At 36.0% G+C, this 21,594-nt stretch overlaps 2 protein-coding genes across 3 annotated transcripts in view; one reads left to right on the top strand and one right to left on the bottom strand.

The window, feature by feature from the left end:
* Positions 1–1,000: 1,000 nt before the first annotated feature.
* si:dkey-26c10.5 (uncharacterized protein LOC563797 homolog) lies at positions 1,001–14,783 on the top strand. 2 transcript variants are annotated; one of them, XM_007250890.4, is made up of 7 exons: positions 1,001–1,371; positions 2,888–3,034; positions 8,867–8,965; positions 10,237–10,368; positions 11,401–11,552; positions 12,572–12,672; positions 14,166–14,783. In XM_007250890.4, the coding sequence occupies exons 1-7, from the start codon at positions 1,290–1,292 to the stop codon at positions 14,287–14,289; spliced, it is 837 nt and encodes a 278-aa protein (XP_007250952.3). In that variant the 5' UTR covers positions 1,001–1,289; the 3' UTR covers positions 14,290–14,783. The 2 variants fall into 2 exon arrangements, with proteins under 2 accessions (XP_007250952.3, XP_007250953.2); XM_007250891.4 differs by lacking the exons at positions 1,001–1,371; positions 2,888–3,034 and adding an exon at positions 8,475–8,743.
* The window catches only part of trpv6 (transient receptor potential cation channel, subfamily V, member 6), a 30,804-nt gene continuing 23,741 nt past the window's right edge, over positions 14,532–21,594 (bottom strand). Inside the window, exons 14-17 of the mRNA XM_022674296.2 lie at positions 20,756–20,822; positions 17,857–18,125; positions 16,115–16,221; positions 14,532–15,076 (exon numbers count right to left, since the gene is read on the bottom strand). Coding sequence (XP_022530017.2) covers positions 14,815–15,076; positions 16,115–16,221; positions 17,857–18,125; positions 20,756–20,822 — 705 coding nt within the window. The 3' untranslated portion in view covers positions 14,532–14,814. The remainder of the gene's footprint in view (positions 15,077–16,114; positions 16,222–17,856; positions 18,126–20,755; positions 20,823–21,594) is intronic.

The following is a 21,594-nucleotide window of genomic DNA, read 5'->3' on the forward strand; positions in this document are numbered from 1 at the left end:
GCCTGGGAAGCTGTGAGTGCGGAAACTTGCGACAAGCTGGTCAAATCGATGCCGCGGAGACTTCAGGCAGTCATACAAGCCAAGGGGGCAGCCACAAAATACTGAGAAAGTGATGATTGTAATTATAATAAAAATTATTCTAATTCAATGAAACGGTTTCTCCATTATTCTAATTCAATAAAACAACAGTGTCACAGTTAAATGGCCTAAATGAGCCTTTTGGAAAGCTCAGCTGAGCAAATTTTTTTCCAGGTAACGAGTTCTGTGATTAGTCTAACGAGTAGGACAGGTGCGGTGAACACCTGATTTGCTTTCTGCACAAAAAATGCATTCAAAGGATTTCATGATTGCACTATTTCAAATTATTCTAATTCGTTGACCAGCACCTGTACACATATACACATACTACCGGTCAAAAGTTTTAGAACACCCATATCTTTAAGTTGTCTAGTAGCAGTTTATAACTGCACTTCACCTGTCAGACCTCTAATTTGTCTCTTCACTGCTAAAAATGAGACTTGAGGGTCTTGCCATGTGGATCAGCCAGACCTCTTATATATATATATATATATATATATATGAAGAGTTAATCTAAAAATTTTTTTTTATATATTGGTATGTTAAAGAATAACCTCTGTATGTTTTTTTCAAATGAACTCTTCATATGCTCTTCTGCCCTGTGCATGGGGGAGTTGAAGGAGAAGGTCAGGGGTTGAGGCTCTAATGCTTCCTCTCTAGAACAAGTTTTTGCAGGGTGGGATGTCTGCTATCATTTTAGTGGTTTTTAATAGACTCTTTTTCCATAAAGGGTCTACAGTACAATACAATACTAATAATACAGCCACATTAAGTCAGTGTTGACTACTCTTCAGTCAGAATAATTCTTAATGCTGCTACACTTTCGAGAAATGGAGCAGTGAAAGGAAGAGAGAAGTGGCGGGATGGTACACTCATATATAAGCATGATGAGGAAGTGTGGAGACAGTAATAAAGGAGGATGAGTAAGAACTTCTTCTCTGGGTGCAGAACGTTCTCCGACTTCAGCCGAGAGAGGGAATTCTTTCTTTTTCTTTGGTATATTTTATATTTTTTAGGAATTAGTTTGAAATTAAATGTATTTCTAGTATTTCTAATTGACCAAAAGTGTAATTAGGTTTAGTAGTGTGACAAGACTGCTGCAGGAGTTACATAAGTATCTTTTGTCTGGGAGTTTTCCACACGTCACTGAGAGTGGAGGATTTAGCTGGGAAACCGAAACACAGAAAAATAGAAAGTAAGAGAGAGAGAGCATGGCGAGTGAGAAAGTGACGGAGGTGGAGATGGAGGAGATTACTCCAGCAGAGGAGAAAGAGGATAAGGAGGCTGGAAAAGGTAAAACACCAGTCTGAACCTTTAACGTCTTTATCATTCAGGTAAAGAGTCACTCCTAGGCTGTTCGGTTCAAACTCCAGGTCAAAAAGTCATTTATAAGGAGTAAAATAATTAAAAACGTATTTATTTTTTTTCTTTAATAAACATTATAAATTCTGCAGTAAATATAATAAATTACTCAGTAATTACTATAAATTATTCAATAGCTACAATAACTACTCAGTAACTACTGTTTTTTTTCTCAGAATCTACTTTTAATTATAGTACTGTACTTTATATACGATCCATTATTTATTGAGTATCTTATATAGGGCTGTGCCATATTGTTACAATAATATTATTTTAAATGATAGAAAAAAAAAATCATATTATGATAATGGTGCTATTCTATTTTAAGCAGTCTATTTTGTATTTATTTTACTATTTACTGTGATGCTTTAATGCAATTTTTGTATAAAAAATTAATGTTTATGTTTGCAGTTTATATGTATGCACAACATATGCTGGGGTAGTATGTAATACCTATGCTGGGGTAGTATGTAATACCTATAATATATTTCTTAGCATGTACTATTAATTATTTGGTAACCACAATGAATTGTTCAGTACCCACTTAGTATATACAAGGAATTATTTATATCAACTAGGAATTGTTAAGCATGTTAGTATCTACTTGAAATTAATTAGTCTCTTAAAATTGAAATTAGTTTGTATCTCTAGGGAATTATTTAATATCTAAAAATAATTATTTAGTATCTAGAAGGAATTATTTTGTATATACTAGGACATATTTAGTATCTACAGAAAATTATTTAGTGTCTACAAGGAATTGTTTAGTATCTAAAATAAATTATTAAGTATCTACAAGGATTTATTTAGTATCTACTAGGAAATTATTTAGTATCTAAATGAAATTATTTAGTATCTATTAGGAAATTACTTAGTATCTAAAGGAAATTATTTAGTATCTACTAGGAAATATTTAGTATCTAAAGGAAATTATTTAGTATCTAAAGGAACTTATTTAGTATTTAAAGGAAATATTTAGTATTTAAAGGAAATTATTTAGTATTTAAAGGAAATTATTTAGTTTCTAAAGGAAATTATTTAGTATCTAAAGGAAATTATTTAGTATCTAAAGGAAATTATTTAGTATCTAAAGGAAATATTTAGTATTTAAAGGAATTGTTTAGTATCTGCTATGAATTACCTATTATAAACTAGGAACTGTTTGTAATTGTTTTGTAGCAGTGTTGCACTACTATACATATCTAAATATACATAAATATATTGAAGCAGAGCAGTCCTATAAAATATTTTTTTTTAAACATTTTTTTTAGTATTTAAATTATTTAAATAAATCTCACACTGTTTGGTCTTATATCTCAATTCAGAGTCTAATACCGCACACTTTTATGTGAATGTTCACTGACTTCAGCTTTAACATCTTTTCATTAACATGCGTACATTATTATTAAACCACTTAGTCTGTTCATATAATCTTCTCCTAAAACAGGCGAAAAAGAACCAGAAGAAAAAGTAAAGAAGAACAAAGAAGAAGAAGATGAAGAAGACAACGATGACCAGTATTCCAAACTCAATAGTCCTACTGAAGATATCTACAGTTTAGCTACACACCCCACCTCCCCTCCAAAACTCGAGGGTAAGCCATTCAGCAGCACCACTATACAGTACCAATTAGATCATCACACTCAGATCAGACTTACAGTACTGATCATCACACTCAGAACAGACGTACAGAAACAATCAGATCTTACTCAGGTCAGACTTACAGTACCAATCAGATCATCACACTCAGATCAGTACCGATAATCACATTTAGATCAGACATACAGTACCGATCATCACACTCAGATCAGACTTACAGTACCAATCAGATCACACTCAGATCAGACCTACAGTACCAATCAGATCATCATAATAAGATCAGACATACAGTACCGATCATCATACTCAGATCAGACAGATCATTCCACTCAGAGCAGATTTACAGTTCCAATCAGATCATCATACTCAGATCAGACATACAGTACCAATAATCACACTCAGATCAGGATTACAGTACCGATAATCACACTCAGATCAGACTTACAGTACCGATAATCACACTCAGATCAGACATACAGTACCAATAATCACACTCAGATCAGGATTACAGTACCGATAATCACACTCAGATCAGACTTACAGTACCGATAATCACACTCAGACCAGACTTACAGTACCAATCAGATCATCACACTTAGATGAGTACCATTTTGTACTAAGTATGTGAAAAAGATTTACATATTGGACAACCAACATGTATGTAATGATCATGCAGAAAAAAATACCACACAATTACAGCAGAAAAACTTCCTGGTTCTAGCTGCTAAAGGTTATTAGCAATAAAGTAGCTTCAGGAGCAGCAGAGGTTGATAAAAAAAACTTTGCAACATTACCCGAATGTGATTATATATTTAATGCAAATACTCGCTCAGCTTGTTGTTTGTAAATCCTTGCAAGTTTGTAAGTTCACCTGTGTCAGATTTCTATATGAGAACTTCTGAGGAATAAAACAGGCCAAAAAAAAGAGGAACAGAGAGTGCAGGAAGGAAAGAAGCGCTGTCGGACACCACAGCTCAAAACCAGAATCATCCTATTCTTAATCTCAACATGATGAGATAAATAATAAAACAGTGTCAGCTGAAGTTCAGAAGAAGCCCTGTGATGGCAAATAAAGCAGTAATTGTATATCAGCAATTTTACCAACACTACTTCTCAGCATGGGTGGAGTCATCCTTCAAAACTGAAGATTACTCATCCTGATAAAATGCAGAATGTTCAACTTTGCTAACCTAACGTAAGGAAAAGTACTTCTTGCACAGCTTGAATTGTACAAAAGGCACGCACTAATTACCTTAATTATTCATGGGTGTGTTTTGGGCGTAACCTGCAATAAACCAATCAGCGTGACACTTGCCACTCCCTTTAAGAGCCAGATAGCATCTGACTTTGGCAGATTTTGTCTATTTCAGTGGCGCAGTGTCCATGTGTGCGAAACAAGCGGGGGTGTACACAGGTTGGGCATGCAAATGTGTTGAAAATTCACTGCCAAGATAGCAATCAATGTCTGACTGTTGGCGTGGTTTTCAGCTAGTGGTGCACCTGTGTTTTCCATTGCCAAGATAGCAATGCACGAGAAACTGACCTGAACACACCTAATTTCAAAACCACCACGCCCATCAGCATAGATATATTAATTTGCGCCTTTTGCTATTTAAATGACACAGGCAGAAGGTGCAAAAATAGACTGTTGGCGGGGTGTAAGATAAAAATAACCTCTTCTGTTTGCAGTCACTAATATCTCGATTACAAAATTTAATTTAGTTTAATTTACATGTTAGCATCTAGACCACCCCAGGAAAGGAAGAGCAAGAGTTTTCTCTGTTGTACAGGATAAGTTCATCAGACTTACCAGCCTCAGAAACCACAAGTTAACAGCTCCCCAGATAAGAGCACCTAAATGCTTTACAGAGTATTTTGGTTTGTTTAACACTTGTAAGTTACTACATGATTCATTATGTGTGTGTCTAAACTTTCGACTGGTACTGTATATTAATAAATTAAATGAAGCTAAGCAGATAAAATCAAATAAATCAAAATAAAAGTCAAAGTGAATGTAAGAAACACTTTAACATTTGAAAATTACACACTGTCTTTTTTCAGATTAGGGGTTGTATCTGTTATTCTTTGTTTTAGTAATGGTCTCATAGTATTACCACATCTGTCTGGGGTCTGTCTTGTAGCACTTCTGCTTGTCACCAGTTTTCGCACTGCTCACTTCCTAAAAGAACCTCATGAACCTTGAACACAACACACATAACAGAGACAGAAAACTGAAAAATATACAGAACTACAAAGAAAAAAAAAAGTATGTAGATTTTCTGTATTGGGTGCCATTTAAAAGGTTTTTAATAATTGTAAACCATATAATGCATTTTAGTCATGCACCATAAGTCATAATTTATAGAACTATGTGTCTTTGCATTATGATAGTACGTATTTGCATGTCCCCACTGACCTGCATTAAGTTTTCAATGAACATCAGCCAAAAAAGTGCAATTAATGCCAAATTTTTGTAACCATATGTTTGTCTATTGTAGCTAAATATTTTGTCCCTCAAAACATGAATACATTTTAAAAGGTATAGCAATTTCAACACACAACCCCACTTATAATTCTTTTTTATAATAATTTTTAAACTGATGCAGCATTGTGGAGTAGCATCACAGCATGCTAAGAGGAAAGCGCAGCGTCTCAGTTTCGATACATCAGCTCACAGACGCCCTGTGCTGATCGACGTCACCACTTGGAGTGATGTGGGGAGAGAGCGCCATCTACCCACCCAGAAAGCCTCTGAGCCCTTCATTTTTATTTCAACCCGATCGAACCATTCAATTTAGGTACTATAAAATGATAGCTCAGGCTTTTATGAGGTTTCGGAGTGTGTTTATGGGAATTTTTAGATTTTTAGATTCTTTCAATAGCGCATTTGTTGGGATCAGATTCTGATGTTGAATGAAAAGGTCTCCACTCTAATTCATTCCAAAGGTGTTCTATCAGGTTGAGGTCAGGACAATAAAGTTCTTTCAAACCAAACTTGCTCACCCATGTCTTTATGGACCTTAATTTGTGCACGGGTGTGGAAGGGGCCGTCTCCAAACTTTTCACACAAAGCTGGGCGCATGAAATTGTCCAAAATCTTTTGGTATGCTGAAGCATTAAGAGTTGCTTTCACTGAAACTAAGGAGCCAAGCCAAGTGAGAAATAAACATGTAAAAGATGTATTGTCTTGAAATTAGGAAATTTCACTTGCTAAGATTTTTTTTGCAGTGACAAAGATAATGTAATACTCAATATTTGTGCTGCATCTTTTTTAAAACACATAAAGTCTCTGTATGAATAAACATCAGCTATAATATGAACATTAATCAAATTAGTGGTGTCATATTATCATAACATACTGTAGTTTTTATGAACATAATAATAGAAGGCTTCTGTTATCACTAAAAGTCAAGGATGGCTTTGTTGAGTCTTCCTGTAGTTCCTGTGGTAAACTGAGCTGTATCTACTGTTTAGACTACAGCGTGCCTCACAGCACCTTTGGATATCCCACAATCTACAGCCTAAAAAATCATCAAAAAATACATAAAATACGTAGTAATCCAAGTGTATTAGGGACAGGCTGACAATTGGTATTGGATGCTGGTTATCTCCGGGCCCTCAAATGATGTGTATCTTCTGTGTGTGTATGTGTATAACTGGAGTGAGTTCTCTTGAGTTTTCCCTGAGCCAGATATAGAAGCTTGGAAACGCAGATGGTTTTAATAATTAGATTTAAAAGGTACTATTTAGTTGGTTGATAGCACAAATCCAGAGAAGATAAAAAACAAAGGCCTTTAGTATCCCAGGCCTGGGAACTGACCTTGGTCTGTAATCGGGTTGATACCACATGAATCCCTAACTATGCTTGAAAATCACATTCCTATTGAAAATGTGTAACTGTGATACTCTGTATCGGGTCTCCAACTTTTCATAAAAACATTTAAATGAACCCTCCTCACACTCAACCCCCATCACATTCAACCCCGTCTCACTCAACCCTGTCACATTCAACCTAAGTTGTTATTTTGAGGTCACTATTTTAATATGCTATGTAATTTTGAGATACGAAGTTGTTATTTTTTGCTGACATAGTGTCTCAGAATAACAACTTCAAATAATTAATTAGCACCTTAAAATTAGTCAGTGTTTCAGAATGGCTTGGTTTTCCAAAATGACAACTTAGTATCTTAAAATAATGACGTATTACCTCAAATGAATGAGATAGTATTTCAAAAAACGATTTCTCATCTCTCATCTCATTGTCAACCGCTTTATCCGTGAAGGGTCGCGGGGGGGGCTGGAGCCTATCCCAGCAGGCATCGGGCGGAAGGCAGGATACACCCTGGACAGGCCGCCAATCCATCGCAGGGCAGACAGACACAGACAGACACACAGACACATTCACTCACACACTCACACCTAAGGGGCAATTTCAATCAAGTTCCAATTAGCCTGAACGTGCCGTCTTTGGACTGTGGGAGGAAACCGGAGAACCCGGAGGAAACCCATGCAGAGAACGTGCAAACTCCACACAGAAAGACCTGGGTCGCCCCAGCCGGGAATCGAACCCAGGCCGTCTTGCTGTGAGGCGGAAGTGCTACCCACTGCGCCACCGTGCCGCCCCCAAAAAACGATTTAGTATCTGAAAAAAAATGAGATAGCATCTCAAAATGATAAGGTTTTATCTCAAAATAACGACATAGTGTCTTGAAATAATGAGAAGGCGCCTCAAAATAACAACTTAGCATCAGAATGGCTTGGTTTTCCAAAATAACAGCTTAGTATCTTAAAATAATGACGTATTACCTCAAATTAATGAGATAGTACTTAAAAAAAACTACATAGTATCTCAAAATAATGAGATAGCATCTCAAAATGATAAGATTGTATCTCAAAATAACAACTTAGTATCTCAAAATAATGACTTATTGCCTCAAATTAATGAGATATTTAAAATAAACTATATAGTATCTCAAAATAATAAGGATAGCATCTCAAAATGATAAGGTTGTATCTCAAAATAACGACATAGTGTCTTGAAATAATGAGATGGCACCTCAAAATAACAACTTACTATCTCAAAATAATGAGTTAATACTGTGTTATTGTGCCTGTGTACCTCAGATTAAATCAGTAAAACAGAGAAAAGAAGCTGCACTGTGTTAATGTGGATGTGTAACTCTGATTAAACCATTAAAATAGAGAAGAGGGGCTGCACTGTGTTAATGTGCCTGTGTAACTCAGAATAAATCAGTAATACAGAAAAGAGAGGCTGCACTGTGTTAATGTGCCTGTGTAACACAGATTAAACCAGTAAAACAGAGAAAAGAGGGGCTGCATTGTGTTAATGTGCCTGTGTAACTCAGATTAAACCAGTAAAACAGAGAAAAGAGAGGCTGCACTGTGTTAATGTGCCTGTGTAACTCAGATTAAATCAGTAACACAGAGAAGAGGGGGGCAGAGCTCTGTCCTGTACATCATTCATGAGCTGCTGTTTAAAGAGCTGAGGAAAAGCAGCCTGTTTACCCCGAGCTCTCCTCAGTCAGAAGAAAGGCTAAGACTGGTGAACACAGTCCTCAGGAGCTGTTATTTGCTAATTTACACCCAAATATGTACGTAAAATTCTGTAATTTCGGAGTCTACGCGGACGAGAAAGCGGCCGCGTCCAAACAGCAGCAGAAGCAGGCTAGCCCGGCTAGCGCAGGTAAAGCTAGCCTAGCCTAGCCTGGCTGTTTCAGTGCAGTGCTGGGTCACGTAGCTGTGTACAGATGTTATATCCGGATGTTTAAAGTTGTTTTTGTCTTATTGTGAGTGTCTGTGTGTTTAGATGTCTACAGGAAGGTGATTTTATACCGCAGGCTGTCCGCCGTCCTCCTGCTGATCTGTGTGCTGCTGCTGGCTGTGCTGCTGGCTCTGGCTGTGAAGTGTAAGTGGACTAATGTCAATATAGATTCTTAACGTTACTTATAATTAACTATTTATTTAAATATTTACTCATAAAGCACATTTTAAAGAGCCACTAAACCCTAAACCATATTTCTTTCCGTTAAAGGCTTAAATGTGTTATTTTGATGTAATAAAACACACCAGTCCTGCTTTAAAAAATGTATAATCCTTTCCTAACCTTTAAAAAATGCTTTTATTGTGGTAATTTCTGCCTCTGCAGTGAACTCTTAGTTTCAACTGTGCTATAGGTGAGGATGATATGTCAGTAAACACATCACAATATATGCAGATCAGTCTATCAATAATACCACATCCCTGCTGACATCCAATCATCTGCATCTCACCACAATCAGAGGCACACAGCAGCTACTGCAGCTCAGCCAATCAGATCTCCCTCCTGCCCAGCCTCTAAACCCATACATCACCCAGTGTCCCTCCCAAACTACCCCTTCCGTTTTTAGCTCTTTTCAAATTTAAGCTGAGGGTGGAGTCAGCAAAAATCTGTCCAGTGCTCTCCAGTAATACATAATTTATTAGACAAGGCAAAGCATGAATAAAAACAAACAACAACAAAAAAAACATATAAACTCTCAAATTCAATTAAAAGCCAAATAATAAAAATTCTTCTTAATATTTACCTTTTGTCTGAATGTATTGCGAATGTATAAGAGCTCCAACAATTTAAAGCCTTTAAATGGAAATTGATTCGATGTCAGAAGTTCAACACTAACCAATAATGCCTATTAAGCAATGTTAAATAAAGGTTATTTAAACTTTTTAATATCAACTTCTTTGGGCTGTTATTGAGCTGTTAACTGTGCACAGTGCAGCTTGTGCAGCGGGCATCACGAAAGGCACAAAAGGCATGGCCTAATTCTCTTAGTAAATCATGAGTGTGTTTTGGGCGTAACATGCAATAATCAATCCAAACAATTAAAACCAATCAATGTGTCACTTGTCACTGCAACGTGTTTATGTGCTCATAACTAGGGCATGTGTCTGTGTTGACAATTTACTGCCAAGCTAGCAATAAATGTCTGTCTGTTGACATCTGCCTAGGTTGTTTTCAGCCAGTGGTGCACCTGTATTTTCAGTTGCCAAGATAGAAATAAGACCTGAAAAAAATTTACCTGAACACTCCTCATTTCGAGACCAGCACATTTTTTTTGGAAGTGAGAAATTCACATTTAAAATGTTTCTATTGTCATTATCTGTTTTTAAAATGTTTGTGTCTTGCTGTCCAAATATCAGTGTCTGAAGCAAAGTCCAGTCAGGAATGTCCAACAAACGCTGTGGACGTGGAAAGGACGACAGCAGGAGAGGTCTGCAGCCGCTCAGTGTGTGAGGCCATGTATCCTCCAGGGCGTATCCAGGCGCCAAACGGTGAGCCTCTTAAACAGATGCAAGTGCACAGACACACACACACACACTTGCTTAGTCCTTTTACAAGGTATTGTCAAGCAGTTAAACAGTCATGAACCTATTGATGCGATTGGCTAACAGCACTGCGAGATAGCGAGGTGGACAACAGTTAAAAACATTTTAAAATAAGAATATTTTTACACTAATAACAGTCTTTGCAGTGTCATATGTAACTTTACAACATGTGTAATGCCCTGCTAAGTGCAGTTAAGCCACTGACCAAGTCTTAGAGTCTCTGTAACGTGCAGAATCCACCGGAGATCCTATGTAAATCCGAGGCAATAAATACTAATTCATGGGTTGACGTAGACACTGTGCTTTTCCTGATCAACTCATTTTTTTAAATATTTTCTTTTACCATCTACTGCAGACAATGGAGGTTTAGGAAGAGTTTCATGTGCAGCATCATATACACTTCAGAGAGACCTATTGTATTTCACAAGAAAAAGTGGATTTTAGGACGGAAGGACACCTTTAAAGTAATTAAATAAAACACGCATTGGTTATATAAAATACAGCATAAAACATATTCTGACAGATCTGGGTGCCCAAGAACCACGCCTCAAGATGTCTTGAGACCAAAGCAACAGATAGCTGTAAACCTATTTACTTCAGTTGGAGGATAATTCCAGGTGTGATGAACAGAGGGAAAACATTTTTTTACACTATTAAGGTGGTAGACCATAGACCTATTTGATCTATTTGTGGCTTTTATATTATAATAAACCTTTAACATTTTTGAAGACAGTACTAAATTAGTTTTTCCCTAAATGATTTTGTTTTAAAGTGGTGCAATTCTCTAACTGCCTGTTTGTCATAAGAAAGTAGATCATTAAAAAAAAAAAGTGAATTGCCCAACACTTGTTTGGAACAGTGCCGTGTGTGTGTGTGTGTGTGTGTGTGTGTGTGTGTGTGAGAGAGAGAGACTACAGGCTTTGTGCACTGTGTATTTTTAGCTCACACGGCTGTAAATGCCCCCTCCTTCCCTGGCAGGGCATGCATGCAGCGAGTGTGGAAGAGGCTGGTTGAAATTTGAGGACTCCTGTTACTTCCTATCTCAGACGCGCCTTAACTGGCTGCAGAGCAGAGAGCAGTGCAAGAAGATGGGTGGAGACCTGGTCGTCATTAGCAACGAGCGTGTGCAGGTTAGTAAATAATTCAAGTATGCAAGTATAAACAGACACCCCATGAAACCATGTTCTTTTTTTAAACATACAGTGGTGTTTGAAAGTTTGTTACCTGTTAGAATTCTCTATTCTATTTTTTATTTATTTCTGCATAAATATGACTAAAACTTCATCAGATTTTCACAAGTCCTAAAAGTGGATAAAGAGAACCCTGTTAAACAAATAGATACAGCAAGACAAGTCCAAACCATGATACTACCACCACCATGTTTCACAGATTGGAATGCAGTGTTTTCCTTTGTCCAATATAATATAATGCTTCCAATAGCTTTGTGGCTTTAGCACATCATTTTCAGCAAACTGCAGATGAACAGTTAATGTTCTTTTTGGAGAGTAGTGGCTTTCTTCTTGCAACCCTGCCATGCACACTATTCTCGTTCAGTGTTCTCCTGATATTGGACTCATGAACATTAACATTACTCAACGTGAGAAAGGCCTTCAGTTGCTTTGAAGTTACCCTGGGGTCCTTTAAGACTGACTATTACACGCCTTGCTCTTGGAGTGAACTTTGTTGGTCGACCACTCCTTGGGAGGGTAACAATGGTCTTGAATTTCTTACATTTGTACACAGTAATCTGTCTGAATGTGGATTTACTGATGGTTTTGTAACCTTTTTCCAGACCGATGAGCATCAACAACTCTTTTTCTGAGGTCCTTAGAAATCTCCTTTGTTCATGCTATATGATACACTTCCACAAGCGTGTTGTGAATGGCAGACTTTGATAGAACCCTGTTCTTTCAATAAAACAGGCTCCGCCCACACATACATGATTGTCATCCCCTTTATTAAAAAAACACAACCTTTGGTTTTTCTTTCTACAGTCATTGGTTTTTTACAATATCACAAAAATGGTGATTTTAAAACGGGTGTATCAAATGTGTGCAACTTTTATCTATAGACTATATGAACTAGGGAGTGAATGGCACAGATTGTCGGTTTATGTATTAATACAAACTATTTTATTTGATCACTGTAGAGATTTCTGACCCAGAATGGACTCATGATGTACTGGATCGGTCTTAGCCGTTCAGACTCGCAGCAGTGGACCTGGATTAACAACACTGTACTAATGAACAGGTGAGAAAAGGAATAGAATATAGTGATGCCCTGTGTGTTAAAACAAAGAGCACTGTCCCAACTGCACATTTACTTACAGAGAGTGAAAAGAATCCTGTTTACTTGGCAGCAGAAAATAATCAAAATCAAGGTAATAAGCGTGATAGATTATTTGAATTAAAGTGTCTTTAAATATCATAAAACAGTGTATTTACCATTATGCCCAGCTTTGGTGACAACACCCTTAGACATGAGCATGAAGCATGTACAAAAGCATGAATGAAGACCAGCTTCTTCCCATAGGCTATCAAGCTACTAAATATCCAGTTGCAGGGCTGCTCGCTCAGCCCTCATTTGGGCCCAAACTTATTTCACCCCTTGGCCCTACCACTTACCCCTACCCCTCTGGTTTGTGCGTGCACGCCAAGGGGTAGGGGTGTCCCAATTTTTGTTAAGCTGGAGGGGTAGGTTAGAAGAAGGGATACAGAGATTTTTCAGATGCACACTTCAGACCAAGGGGTATGAGAATCACAAATGTAAATATTTTCCTTGTTAAAAGTGATTATTAGCACTATATTACTATAGTTTAATGTGTAGTTTCAATGTTTTGTGGCTGAATTGTTCATAACAAGCATAAAAAAGATCGCTAGTAGTTTGTCTCAGTAGTTAGCTAGCTAGCTAACTTTTTTTTTTGCAGAGGCTAGAGCATTTAAGGGGGAAAATAAAATAAAATAAAACATCGCCATCACGGAGGAATTAAGGAATTGGCTGTAATAATTAATTTCTGCACCATCTTCCCTCTTTCTGAAGGCGTACAATAAAATACGCCCTAAAATTAACTAGTTCATCAGCAGCTAGGTTACTGAACTTTAGTGCTCCTGATGACGTATCAGGTGCTTGAAGACATGATGATGCCTGAGAAGTTAACATGAATCCATATAGTAAAACTAATCTCAGATTTACCATTTAACGGACTATAAAACGCATCATATTATAAGGTGCATTATCAATGAAGTCTATTTTCTGATCTATTTTCATATATGAAGATTAAAAGGCACACTAAATATTTTTGGGAAAATGAAAGGTATATCTCAGCTTATTTAAATCTCAAATCTTATTTTATCTCAAATATGCTTGTTGTAAAAAAAAAAAAAATCTGTAATGTGATTCTCCTGATTGCTTCATTCTAAGTAGGTGTTGGAATCGGCAAGTGCAGAAATACACATAGCTGTATTTATACTCACACTCGATTGGAAAAAAATGGTACAAATGCACCCCTATTATTTATTGTGTTTTTTCACTCTCCTGTACACCTGTGTTACTGTTTTTTGACAATAAAAACAAATTAAATTTGATTTAATTTGCCTTACCTGAGATGCAGACTGAGATAAACACTAAGTTAGGAGACATTTAGACTAAATTGATTTAAGTTAAATGCTCTGCAATCAGTAATTGTATCAATTAATTTTTTTTTTTGTGTTGTCTGATCAGCCTGTTCCTTCTCTCTTTGGCAGTTACTGGTCTGATACCCGTCAAGACGGCGACTGTGTGTTCCTGAACGGAGGGAGTAAACCCAGAAAAAACTGGTATCCAAACCAGTGTGCAGCCGTCTCGCACTACATCTGCCAGAAGAGTTAAAACCTTATTCTCACAATTAAACCAGCCCACAGTCACGTTCAATCCAATCGTTTAATCTCTCACAATTTACACATAATAAAAAAAACAGATAATCATCATAATAATAAGCATAATAAACTGTCCTGTGATATACTGCACTTCTACTACTTGATTGAGAGTTTTTACATCATTATTATGAGATGTAAAACGTGTTTAGTGTAAAAAGTGTCTTTGTGCTTATTTTGTCTTGTTATTTGCACTGATTTTACTTTTCTAAAAAAAAAAAAAAATTGATTGCACTAAAACGAATCTCCTACTGAATGCATTCCGAATGCCAGTGTAGCTGCCTTTAAATTAAGTAGTGAGATTTTTTGAGCTTTTGTCTTTTTACAATGATTTTAAGTCCTATTGTGTCGTTTGTGGTTCAACATTTCAACCCCACCCAGTGTCTATGTGATGTGATGTGATTTTTTAAATGTAATACATTATTCATTGAATAAAATAACTGAACTATTTATACATCTCTTTCTTGCTGCGATCAGGGTTTCACACACATTTCATTTCAACACTGTCCAAATGCTCCTTGTTTTTTTTCTCAGCGCGCAGAACACTCTGGCGAAGGATCTCCCAGCACTGCAGAGACTTCCGCTCAGGATGTGAGGTGTCTTTCGTTTCCTTAGTGTCCTTCACTTCTTGCACACTGTCGTTGTTTGGAGGGCTCTGATTGTTTCCGGTTTCCTCATTGTGGGAGAGAATTTTAGCGTAGCGCCTGATCTTCTGCACAAACTGGTCACTGCGGTCCTCCACGCTAAAAATAAACAAATAGATAAATAAATAAAAACATAAACCAATGCAAAAGTTATCTGCAGTTTCTGTTGCTAATAGGGGTGTAACGGAACAGAAAAGTTATGGTTTGGTTCACACCTCGGTATAAACCCCACGGTTCGTTGTGTTTTCGGTACGTAGCAGAGGTGGAAAAAGTACTGAAAAATTGTAATTAAGTAAAAGTACCTTTACTTTGCTAAAATTCTACTCAAGTAAAAGTAAAAGTACCCATCTAAAAAATCTACTCGAATAAAAGTAAAAAAGTACTCAATTTAAAATGTTCTTTGAGTAAAAGTTACATAGTTACTTTTAATTATTTGATGTAAAAAAGTACAACACATCATAAATAAAATTGTTTTTTAATGAACTATTATTCCACATAATAATTTGGACCTTTCAGGCAGTATTTGTTCAGACCACCCCATAAAACAAGTGGAATAGGTTTCTATGATCCGTTTTTTTTCTTTACTATTAAAAAGTTATGGTAATATAGGTGACTATAAACTGTATTTTTATAGTTTTGCAGTTTATTATTATTTTTTAACTTGCCATTGCTGTGTTTTAACTGCTATTTACATGTTTTTTTAACATTTAAGCAGATTGTTTAATGATAAAAGTAGTTACACCACATGCTTTCTCAGGTTTGATGTGGAAGTTTTGAAAGCTGACAGCTCTGTCTGGCGGGGCACATTTTGCAGTGCATGAGGACGTTATTGCCTCGTTATTCCACGCGTGAGCATCCGTGGCAATTTTTTATTTAAATTTAGACAATTGTTTTTTTTTTTTCCCCCAGTATTTTTTTTTTACTCAGCAATCGGGAGTTTTCCAATGTAGAAAAGGAAATTACTTGTGTCAAAATGTACTTGAGTAAAAGTAAAAAAAAAAAAAAAAAAAATATATATATATATATATATATATATATATATATATATATATATATATATATATATATATATATAAAACACATAGTAATAATAACTGCAGTGATATGCTGTGTGGAGTGGATATGGTGGTTCCTTACCGGAGGTACCAGCGGTCTCCCAGGCCATAGAGCAAACCACTCACGCCCAGCCTCGGCCACAGACTCCTTGGCAGCCTCTGCTCCAGCATCAGAGTCGTGGCTACAATCTACAGACAAAACACACAGTAAACCATATAAGAAACACCCAGCATTATATAACACTTAACTACAAACTAGAGCTCCACGGTTTGGCAACAGTGTTTTCCTTTTATATTTAAAATACAGAAAAATTAACTCAAAAGAATTAATAAACTCCAAAAAGTTTATAAGTTCAGAGACCAAACCATTGCTGTGATCTAAGTGTATTTTTGTCTTTTACAAACAATTTAAATCCTACAACTTAAAAATATGGGTACCACTTTAAAATAAGCCTACTTATTGCACTTGTTCTTCTTAACATGCAAGTTTTTATAGTGGACATGTAAATGTTAATAAAGTAATGAATGTAAGAAATGTAAAATGCAAATATAGCCGCAAACGGCAATCAGCAGGTTTAAGCAACAATTGGCACAATGGTGTTTACTAGAGCATAGGATGCTGATGTGTAAGAAGGTCTAATATAATTGGAGACACTCTGTCACATTTATAGATTATCAAAAGTCTTTCATCTGTTATTAATGTTGAGCAGAGTCCTTTCAACATAATCAGTGCTTAAATTCACATTTAAATCTATTGAAATTTGTAGAACATTCATTAAGTGAGTTACTATTAGTCAACAGTTGTCTACATGTTATGGTTTTTGATCAGGAGACTTCAACCAGAATGTTCACAAAGTGGTGTTCAGATTGACCTTTTGACCTCTTCAAAATTATATTTATATTAGTGGTGTAAATTAAAACAGTAGTATATGCCAACATGGGGCGCTGTAATAAAGAGTGCACAAAAAATGGATTTAACATTATTGGGTACATCTCAGCTCTCTGATTTAGAACCTAATTAACTGAGTATAAAAAGGTGTTTTCACACCTGTAGTTGGTTTCCAAGGATCTGGATCAGTTGATGAGTTGGTTTACCTGGAGCATTTTGCTCCTCAGCTAAAATTCATTTGAACTGTTTAAAATACTTTCTGTATTTAAGATGAATTAATCACAGAGAGAAAATAATGTTGTTTTAAAAGCACCTGAATTTATCTTAAAAGTCTATTTCCTGAAGGTATGAATGAGGATTTTACAATAAAAGAGTTTCTTTAGGTAATTTGGGGAAATGTGTCTGTATCGTCAGTTTGGTTGTTTTTACCTTTTTACCCCTGTATGTGTGTTCTTGAGCAAAAGTCTTTTTCCCTAAAATGGATGATTAACTGTGTTTATGAATTTCAGAAGGACTTTTAAGAAGTTTTGGGTGGAAGTGGTTCCTCTGTGGAATTGAGCTCCCAGCGTCTCATTGGCTGATCATGTGACCTTTAGTATTTGGAGTGTTCTCATTGGTTGTTTTGTAATCATGTGTGTTTTAAAAGCAGGAATGCTATTAACTTTTGTTTTTTAACCCTGATGAAGGCCTGAGTGCCGAAACGCGTTGGTTATTTTTGTATTGTCAATAAATCTGAAATTCTCCAGTCAACAAGTGCTGCTGTTATTTTTACTATTTTTGATCAGTGATTTTATTACCAGGCACCTTGTTGCACAGTGAAGTTGCACCAGATCCATCTGCTTCAAAAGCATTTTAAAAGCACCTGACAGCACTAATTGTAATATATTCGTGATTTGCTCTTTATAATCTATAGCCATTGGTTCGGCTTTGCTGACCTGAGTCCTCCAGAGCTCGTCGCGCTCCTGCCTCACTCTCCACTGCGTGTCGCTCATCATGGCGGTGAGGAGGCTGAGGAGCAGCAGGTGTGAGACCACGCTGAAGCAGCAGTGCACCACATGGACCACGGGATGAGTGTAGATGGTGTGGTCCACCGGCAAGTCGATCAGACCGATGGTCAGCTCAAACTCGGTGAAGAAGGTGATGGGGAAGGAGCGATACGAGGGAATGGAGAGGTGATCCTGAGTCATGTACCATGTCCACAGAGCTGATAGCCGGAGAGACAATATTTCATCTTATTTTATTATGCATTTTCTCATTGTATTGATAATGTGCTTTAAAAAAATATCAAGGATACCATCAGCAAAGGTGTGAAAAGTATTCACATTCATTACTCAGGTTCAATAGATAGTAGGGATGCAACGGTACAGTGTTGCCATGGTTCGGTTCGTATCGCGGTTCTTGAGCCACAATATCGGTTCGGTTTCGATATATTAATATTAAAGCTTAGATTCTCACCCTGAACCGAAAAATAGTCTGTGACATAGGCATCTGTTTTTTAATGCTATTTTTATTTAATATAAAGCTCTGGCATGGTAATCACAATATTGCCAGGTAACCAAGTATTAGGGGTGGGCAATATTATATCGTATACAATATATCGTGACACAGAAATATCATGATATTAAAAATCCATATCGTGATAATAGGGCTGTTCAGTCTTAAAAGTAGTCTATTATTTACTGTGAAGCTTTAGGTGTATAATTTATTGTATAATTGTTTTAGTTTGCAGTTTATATGCATGCACTAAATATTCTGCAATATTTTTGATGCATTATATTATTTTATGCTATATTATTTATTTTGCCACATTATGATTATACTGTTATACTATTATACTATATTCCTGAAATGAATTAATTATTTTAGTTTTCCTATATCGCCAAGTATATCGTTATCGCAAAAATACCCTGAAATATCGTGATATTATTTTAGAGTCATATCGTCCACCCCTACCAAGTATTATCATTAAAGAAAACGAACGAAATAAAGAAAACTGAAAGTAAAAAAACATTTTCGTTAACTGAAACTAATAAAAAACGTAATTAAAAGAAAAAAAGGTAAAAAACTGGAACTGTTATTGAGAGTTTATAAAACTAACTAAAACGAAATGAAATTACTGATAGAACACCCTTCGTTTTTGTGTTTGTTAATTTTGTTTATAAGCGCTGTTTCCACTCCAGCAGTTTTAGAGCCTTTTTCTGCTCGAATTCTGCGGGGAGTCGGATTCGGAACAACAGCGGTAGCGCAGCGACACCTCGCGGTCCATGGCGTTAGTTCCAAAATACATCTCTCTCTCTCTCTCTCGCACTCACTCATTGTTGATCATTTTGGTGAAAATTAGTGAAACTTGTAGAGTTTATTGAGTTTTTGAGTTTTTTTATATGTTTCTCAGATCTGATATGATGTGTAAAACCTAAAATAAAAACTAACAAATCCACCCTTAAAAACGAACTAAAACTAACTGAATTGGAGGAGAAAAAGACATAATGAAATCAAAATGAAATTAAACTATAATAAAACATTCAAAACTATTATAACCTTAAGTAACAGAAGGAGGAGCACTCACTGCAACTACCAACCGCCCCCCCCCCCCCCCCCCCCAACAGCACGTGCTCAGCAGCCCCTCCCCCTGGCCATTGAGTACCAGAGCGTTCGTTCGCTCTGTTAGTGCGCGCACCGAAATACCACAGTCCATTTTGGTGTATCGAACCGAACAGGCCAAACCGAACGATGCGATAAAATACCGAGAACCATTGCATCCCTAATAGATACATAGACACTAGGGTTTAAAATACTTCTGTAGACGTTAAAGTATCAACTCAAGCTTTTTAAACTTTAAGTAAAAGGGTTTAAGAAGTACTGCTTTCAAAACTACTTGAAGTATAAAAGTAAAAGTAATATGAGGGTAAAATAAATGCCATTAAGGATAAAAGCTTAGGTCGCGCCACTGGATCCTATGGAGACTATACAATAGTGACTAAACAAATCCTGTTTAGTTAAATGATGGTGAAAAAAATATACTAAAATCACTATTTAATAATCTATAATTGTTCATGCACTTTGTCTACATATGAAAATATTCTGTTAAATACTGTGTATCGAGGAAATGTCTTTCAATATCATGATATAATATTTTTACCATATTGCCCATTGCCATAGTGCGGTGAGCCATTATATCAACTGAAATTCAGAAATACAGTACCAGTCAAAAGTTTGGACATACCTTCAATGTTTTCTCATTCAATGTTTGCTTTATTTTTTCTTTCTTTAATTTATCTTCTACATTCTAGATTAATATTAAAGACATGAAAAGAATTAAGGGACACATATAAAAATATGTAGTAAATTCCACAGTTAAAAAGTGTTTGTCCACATTAATCTCCAGCTCTAAACCTGATGAACTGAGATGGTGATTCGAGGGGATTTAAGTTGGATTTGAGCTGGAGCTTCACATTGTGAAGAAAAGAAAAGCAGCAACTATTCTCCTTCCTTCGAGCTGCTGAGAAAACTATTCCAGGTGACTCTCCCTCATGAAGACACTGAGATTAAAATACTAAAAATACTAAAAGAGTGTGCAGATCTGTCCTCAAAGATAAAGTGATGCCTATTTAGAAGAATCTAAAGTATAAAACATATTCTGGTTTGTTTAACACTTTTTTAACACAGTTGTTCTTTATAGTTTTGATCTACATCACAGAAACTTAGAAAATAATGAAAAACCACTAAATTTAAAGTCTCCAAACTTGATTGGTACTGTATGTCAGCAGTGATTCAATAAATGAGCGAATTTGTAGCTTACTAATAGTAAATGGTCGATTATGAATTCTAACTTACCTGTGGAGAATCCAACAAGGGCAATGAGGCTCAACCACATGAACTTGGTTAAATCGCCAAACAGAATCTACAATAACATTCAAAAGAAAAAGAAAAAAGAGTTAGCTATTAGCCTCAATGTTAGCAGAACCGTTTCACTGCAAATGTTGATTCATCATGAAAATATGTTCACATCCTCTACAAAACAAACAAAAAAAAAACACTCGTCTGCACTTTTACTCAATTTAATTTACATTAATTAAACACGCGATAATATAAAATAGCGAAAGATTACATTAAATCTCTAATGCTTTACAGTTAGTTTTGTTTTATTGCTCACAAATAGAAGATTCTCTTCCAGTACAGGTTTTATTTTAGTGCAGCTCTTATCATATAAAGTGTAGGTATGTGCAGCTAATAAAACATCTATAACTATAGCTATAACAATAATGAGCTTATAAACTTTCAACACAGTACAAAATCTACAAGATTTATCCTCAGGATCAGATTTTGTTCAAAACTGCATATCCTTCCTCATTAGGGTCTGAGAACTGTTGTGATTTAATATAGCAGATGTTTTTTTTTTTTTTATAGCAGTTACACAACACACCAGCTCACATGGCCAGAACAGCCCAACTTCTTCAATTTTAGTTTTTATATTAATCACAAACTCTGAAAAAAGAGGAAATTACAGATGACAAATGGCATGACCGTGGGGATTACAACACACTTTAATATAAATATAATCAGTTTATCACCTCAGTAAAGGAGAACTCCGATGTGAAATGGACTTGTGTTATAGTGAAACATGATGATGAGTACAAACTTTTGTCAAATCTAAGCTTATAGTAAATAAATGC

Source organism: Astyanax mexicanus, chromosome 6 (genome assembly GCF_023375975.1).
Source record: "Astyanax mexicanus isolate ESR-SI-001 chromosome 6, AstMex3_surface, whole genome shotgun sequence".
In the NCBI taxonomy this organism is placed as follows: Eukaryota; Metazoa; Chordata; class Actinopteri; order Characiformes; family Acestrorhamphidae; genus Astyanax; species Astyanax mexicanus.

Excerpts from the sequence above, each read along its gene's own strand:
- si:dkey-26c10.5 (XM_007250890.4), top strand. The coding sequence starts at position 1,290 with ATGGCGAGTGAGAAAGTGACGGAGGTGGAGATGGAGGAGATTACTCCA. Across the intron at positions 8,966-10,236 it reads GCTGGCTCTGGCTGTGAAGT|TGTCTGAAGCAAAGTCCAGT; the intron begins GTAAGTGGACTA and ends TCCAAATATCAG. Across the intron at positions 12,673-14,165 it reads AACACTGTACTAATGAACAG|TTACTGGTCTGATACCCGTC; the intron begins GTGAGAAAAGGA and ends TCTCTTTGGCAG.